A 6,399-nucleotide genomic window follows, 5' to 3' on the forward strand; every position below is an offset into this window, starting at 1 on the left:
CCTCTTAAAATAAAGCTAAAAAGTCTACACTTCAATCACATCTTGATTGTTTTATTTCAAATCCATTGTGGTGGTGTATAAAGGCAAAATCACAAAAACTCTGTCATTGTCCATATACTTCCAGACCTGACTGTATATATATATTGGGGACTACTGTATTTCAACATTTATCAACTGTCAACATTTTTTTCAGCATGAGGAAACATTTGATACTTGATTTTCATTTAAGCTAAAACATGTTGATACATGGTTACACTGAAAAAAAAAATATCAGTATGAAATTTACTCAAGAAAAGTGCAGTAACAATTTCCACTCAAAAATTGTTTTTAAATTTAACTAAGCATATTTTAAGTAAAGTTTAAATTGCACCAAATATTACTCTCCTAAGATATGTAAGTTAATTTGACTAGCAATTTTCTTGTTTTATAAGTACATTTTACTCGAATCTGAGTTACATGAACTACCAAAATCTCAACCCTGTAAAAAATACACATCATTTAAACATTATCATTACTACTTGTTGGTTACTAACACCGTCACTGGTTCCAACCAGAAGTAGCACACCAATCAATAAATGCACTCACATCAACCTTCATAAAGACTGAACTGACATAACCCAAGCCAATTAATGATCTAAGTTGAGTGCGCACATGCACTCCATATACCTTACTGAGAAACACAAAGAGGGTGAACCAAGAAAATTTTACCGAACTCTTTGATCTTTCAAAACATTTCATAATGCAATAGCCCTAAGCCTTAAAGCTGACACAAAACAAGAAATATTGAAAACAATCTATCCATAATGCTCAAATTTAAATCAGTTTAAAGTTCTGTGAAAAAATATGGAAATCGCATTCAAAAACCACACCCCCAATTTAGTATGCAATTGGTAAACATTACTTTTTTTATATATATATAATTTTGTGAGCACTTGCAAAATAATAGTAAATTTAACCCAGTAAAGGAAGTAAATTATACACTTTGGGTTTTAGCCCCATATTTACACGAATTAATTTAGTACAGAACCTACAGTATTTAAAAATTCTAATAATTTGCTTTTTTCTGCAAAAAATGGGTTGTTTTTGTCATATTTACTGAACCACAGAATCATTTTTTTCCAGTGTACATTATTGTGTGATTATACATCCAATCCACATCCAATCCACTGAAGTACTCTAATCCACTGCAGAGTCTGTTGCTCTTCTCTGTGAGACAAAAGCGGCATTATCACCTCTGTAATACCCTTGACAGTATCCACTGTTTTTTGCTTGTGATGTGTGATGTCCAAGGCCTTCCAAAACCCTTTCTTATGCACTACCATAATAAATGTGGCAATGCTGTTTATTTGTTAATCATATATTTATATTTCCTAATCACAACTAGCCAAATTGATTGACCAGCTAAACTAGTGCTTTACTTTAAGCAAAGACTTTTTCTGAATACAGTTATATGTGCACAGACAAACAGAAAACAGGAAAATATAATTTTTTTATTTGTCTTTTTTCTGTTTTCTTAATGTTTCAGCTGAAAAAAAAAAGATTAAAAAATCTAATTTCTTGGTATTTCATGTTTACCTTTACTAATCAGTAAATTCATTCATAGGGTATAAGCATGTGTAGTGTATTAGATTACTGTAATTTTGGACAGGGCCCAGGTGCTGAATTTGTCACAGATAATTTCAGCTTTCCATGGAGTAATGTTAAACCACAAGGTTATAAAACTTGTCAGTTATCCTGCATGGACACAGCTACTTTCATTGATGATAGGCCTTTGAAAGTGCACTTACATTCATACGTAATATAAGGAAATACACATGTATTGTGTGGTGTGAGACATTTATTTAATCTCCCCTGTTACGTTCTGGGGTATGTTCGCATGTTTTTTGTGTTTTGTTCTCTCCCCCTTTTCTCTCGCCCTCCCTCTCTTTCTCTCTCTCTCTGCAGCGGTCGCCCCATTGGATAACGTTCCTGTCTGTCTCAATTAACCCCGCTGATGTCATCGACCGTGACATCCAATCAACCTCTGACCCCGCCTATTTAAAACCCGCTGCCATTCATTCAGAAGAAGTCGTTGTTGTCCTGGTTACGTTAAACTAAAACGCTGTTGTGTCTCTGTTTGTTCTGTGTAAAGTTACGCTGCCTTACTGTGTTTGTCCTTGTATGTCATTTGTTCCATGTTTCCCCGCTTTGTGCTAGTCACGTGTTTGTATGGTAAATTTGTTGTTTGTTACCCTAGTTGTGACTTTGTTTGTGTTGGGGAAAAGGGGGCAGGTAAGTACGTCACGTGACATACATGGTGCAGCACGCAGGAGATCCGTTTGTATTAGACACACTAGGTTAGGAGCGAGCACCACCCTCTGTACTTTTGGTTTGGCTAGTTAGTATAGGTAGTTAGAGCGTCCTGGACGCTGAAGATTTACTTTCTATCTTTGTTTGTAGTTAGGTTAGAGGGCTAAATAGGTAGATTGGTTTTGTTTTGTTCATTTCTTTGCTTTGGTGCCGCTTGCGTCCCTTTTTCCCCTTTTGTGTCCTTCTCTGTATTACTGTAAATAGTTGTAAATATAACCACTCTCACCCGACACTACACACTTCACTTGTATATTGATAAATAAATCACGTGGCTTGTTTTTGCACTTCTGGTCACTGGTCCGTGATTACCCGCACACCACTCATATTTTAATAATCCAATAAGTGTTATTCCCCACGTACCCCTAGACTAATTGGGGTTGTAACATCCCCTATTGCTCAGATAATGGTCGAAGCAAGCAGGATCTCCTTAGGGCTTAAGCTGGGAACAAACATAATTTAAAGAAAGAGAAGATTTTGTGGGAAAAGCTCTCTCAAAACATATGTGAAAAGACACATTGGTTATGTAATCATGCTTCTTCCACTAACCACTAATCATATGTAAATGGTACCACAAAGTCAGACAAGAGATAACAGTTTATTTATTGCAGTTATTGAAATAGTATATGTTTATGTTAATGCAATGTAAAGGTGTTGAATAAGCTAGAACGTGCTTTTAAAATAGTACATATAATTTAAACAGAAGATATTAAATGTGAATAACTAGACAGCTAAATCATTTAGCAGGTGCTTTACTCATCATTTGCTTCTTAGTATTCTTATCTGGTTTCAGTATGATTATATAACACTTTGGAACAAATATGCAGAATAGTAAACCAAAGCTTGATGTTAAAATGGCAAATATCTCTACAGCTACAGTAAATTTTCCAGGAGAGCTGACATAAGCAGGAATGAAGGTGATCCAAACTGCACAGAATATGAGTATGCTAAATGTGATGAATTTGGCTTCATTGAAATTGTCAGGCAGTTTGCGGGCCAGAAAAGCCAAAATAAAACACAACACAGCCAGGAGTCCTATATAACCTAGCACGGCCCAAAAACCTATAGAGGAACCTACGTTACATTCTAATATGATCTTTTCCTTGTAATACTTCATATTTTTGTAGGGAAAAGGAGGGGATATTGTTAACCAAAGTACACAAATAATGACCTGTACAAGAGTGAAGGCAAGTACACTGAGCCTCTGCTGTAGAGGCCCAAACCATTTCATTACATTACTGCCTGGAAGTGTAGCCCTGAAGGCCATTAACACCACTACTGTTTTTCCCAGAACACAGGAAATGCAGAGGACAAATGTGGTCCCAAACGCTGTATGGCGTAACATACAGGACCATGCAGAAGGCTGACCAATGAATGTAATTGAACAGAGGAAACACAGAGTAAGTGAGAAGAGCAACAAGAAGCTTAGTTCAGAATTATTTGCCCTAACAATTGGGGTGTCCTTGTGTTTAAAGAAAATTACAGCAATGCAGATGGTGAAAGACACTCCTAACAAGGAAAATGATACAAGAATGATCCCCATTATTTCCTCAAATGACAGGAATTCCACCAACTTTAAGATACATCTGTCTTTCTTGTCATTAGACCACAGTTCAGGTGGGCACTTGATGCAACTTATAGAATCTAAAGGAAGAGAACATGAATATAAATTTAGGTCATTGCAATTCTATTGTATTTATGAACCTAATCAAACTTTGAAATCTTTCTGGGTTTTTGCGCATTATTGAAGCTAACCACTATTCATTATACCTGTTATATTACTGATTTCCCCCTCTGCACATGGTATACAGTCAAAGCAGCAGATTGGCCTTCCTTTCTGCACAGCCCTCCTGGTGCCCGGGGGACAGCTTGGACTACACACAGAGACCGGCACCTGAAAACCATTTTTATTGTATATAATTATTGATAATTTTCTAATACATTTATTGTACATATTATCTGTTCATATAGATATTATCATTTACCTGTGGTTTATTGTGGGCCCACACTATGCTGATGTTGTTAAATGACAGCTGAAGATGTGTTTGCAAGGAGCCATCGTAGAAGCCCACTTTAACAAAGACTGTTTTACCATCTTTGCCTTGTTGCCAATTCAGCAGTTCATACCTCGCTGCTGGGTCTCCATTCTCATCAAAATATACATCCTCTCCAGTTGTAGAGGTGAAATGGAGTTTCTTCAACTCATTGACTACCTAAATAAAGCATTTTAAACTCTTCAGTGACAAATACAAGTACATGTTTTTCATGAGGCTATATTGTTGCACTTACCTGCCATGGTTTGTTATCTGTTATATTTGCACATGCAAAAGAACCTTCTTGTCCACTCCCCAACTTTGAACAGCTATAAAGGTTATGCAGGGCATAAGCCACAGCGTACACGGCCTTGTAAACATTATTTGCGATTCGTAATTCTGAAACATCTGTATAAAGATTTTGAACTTGACTGAGACTTTCATTACCTTTGCACATTTGTTTTATCTCAACATTTTCTTGTGTGGGAAGTTTACATTCAAATATTGTCTCCCACAGCTCTTTGTAAATAGCTACATCAGAAGCTGGATTAACTGTGGTCAGAAATTCCCCTAGGCCCTTGATTTGAGCATTTGGCATAGCAAAACCCATGGATCCTATCAGAAGATGCTGCCATTGTGCAATGGCTGGGTTTATAGCAGAGATCCAGGATTCACTTCCAATCCACTGAAACCCAGTCACGTTCTGTAAGGCCATTTCCTTAAGAAGAACCCCAAGGTCAGAATATGAGACAAAAGCTACAATAACTTTGGAGGTTGAAGCCTTGATAATCTCAACTACTTTCAGAATTTTTTCTCTGGGATCTGTCCTAAAGAATGGCATGGAATATTCTACACAAATTCCCTCATCTTTGGCTGCAATGATGAATTCATTTATGCCATTGTTCCCATAGTCATTATCACTACATAGGGCCCCTACCCATGTCCAGCCAAAATGCCTGACCAACTTAGCCAAAGCTCTGCTCTGGTAGTAATCACTAGGAACAGTTCTAAAGAAAGATGGGTATTTCTTCCTGTCACTTAGGCATGCACATGTTGCAAAGTGACTGACCTGCAATACAGAGATTTCAATAGCATGTAATTTACTTTGTACTTCTCTTTCAATTCACTTTCATAAGGTATGTTCATAATTCACCATCAAAGGCATGAATATTTTTATTCAGAACAAAGTATTTTTTCACACATAAATGAAAAAGTCTTACCACGGGTATTTTCAAGGGTCCCACAGTAGCAGCAATGGCAATAGTGGGGCTGGAGGATGCTTGTCCTATGATTGCTTGAACTGTATCAGGCTTGTAGCAAGACATTACAGATGTATTTTTTCCATTGCCATTAACTAAGGACAAGGAAGCTCTTGTGGTTATTTCTACTGATTCACAGGAGTCATAGATTTCATAACCCAGTATGACTCCAGGAAGAATATCAGTTCTGTTGTTGATTTCCTCAATGGCAAATAACATTGTTTGTGCATGTTGAAATTCACGGAGGCTTAGACTATACGACAGACGAAACAAAAACCCATGTCTTTTCAGTGAACCTCATAAGCATTAATACAGGAACAGGTTTGTAACTTTTGTAACTCAAATAATTTCAGAAACTGTTCCTGATCTTATTAAAATGAATAAATCTTAAACCAATGTTATAATTCCACTACCCAAATTTAACCAAATTAAAATTCCTCTAACGTGGCCTCACCTTCTGCAATTTGGTTGCCAGGGCCCAGATGTAAAGACATGTGTTGTCTGATCCCATTTGACATGGAAGGAAAAGATACCACCAATCATTACATCACCATCTTTGCTGAGTAGAGGAGGATTGGGCAGGCCTAGCAAGCTGCATTGGGGAGCAGCTGCTCTCACCTGAGTGAATAAAAGCCACGTGTGCAGGAACCTCATTCTCATCCCACCCTAAATACCATGATCACAGTTTAGGCTTTTATAGATCTCTTTGACTCACAAAATTTACAAGTCCCTTGGGTGTGGGCATAACGAGTGCATTACCT

General features: G+C 37.1%; 1 protein-coding gene across 1 annotated transcript; it reads right to left on the reverse strand.

Moving 5' to 3' along the window:
- Nucleotides 1-3,082: 3,082 nt before the first annotated feature.
- On the reverse strand, nucleotides 3,083-6,196 carry LOC113534748 (extracellular calcium-sensing receptor-like). The gene is made up of 6 exons (XM_034305335.2): nucleotides 6,093-6,196; nucleotides 5,600-5,891; nucleotides 4,636-5,448; nucleotides 4,332-4,559; nucleotides 4,117-4,240; nucleotides 3,083-3,990 (listed from the first exon to the last, which is right to left on the reverse strand). The coding sequence occupies exons 1-6, from the start codon at nucleotides 6,179-6,181 to the stop codon at nucleotides 3,083-3,085; spliced, it is 2,454 nt and encodes an 817-aa protein (XP_034161226.1). The 5' UTR covers nucleotides 6,182-6,196.
- Nucleotides 6,197-6,399: the final 203 nt, after the last annotated feature.

Source organism: Pangasianodon hypophthalmus, chromosome 6, assembly GCF_027358585.1.
Source record: "Pangasianodon hypophthalmus isolate fPanHyp1 chromosome 6, fPanHyp1.pri, whole genome shotgun sequence".
NCBI classification, from domain to species: domain Eukaryota; kingdom Metazoa; phylum Chordata; class Actinopteri; order Siluriformes; family Pangasiidae; genus Pangasianodon; species Pangasianodon hypophthalmus.

Coding starts and splice junctions, on each gene's coding strand:
- LOC113534748 (XM_034305335.2), bottom strand. CDS start 6,181: ATGATTGGTGGTATCTTTTCCTTCCATGTCAAATGGGATCAGACAACA. Junction 4,241..4,331: donor GGGCCCACAATAAACCACAG/GTAAATGATAAT, acceptor AATGGTTTTCAG/GTGCCGGTCTCTGTGTGTAG. Junction 3,991..4,116: donor GGAAATCAGTAATATAACAG/GTATAATGAATA, acceptor CTCTTCCTTTAG/ATTCTATAAGTTGCATCAAG.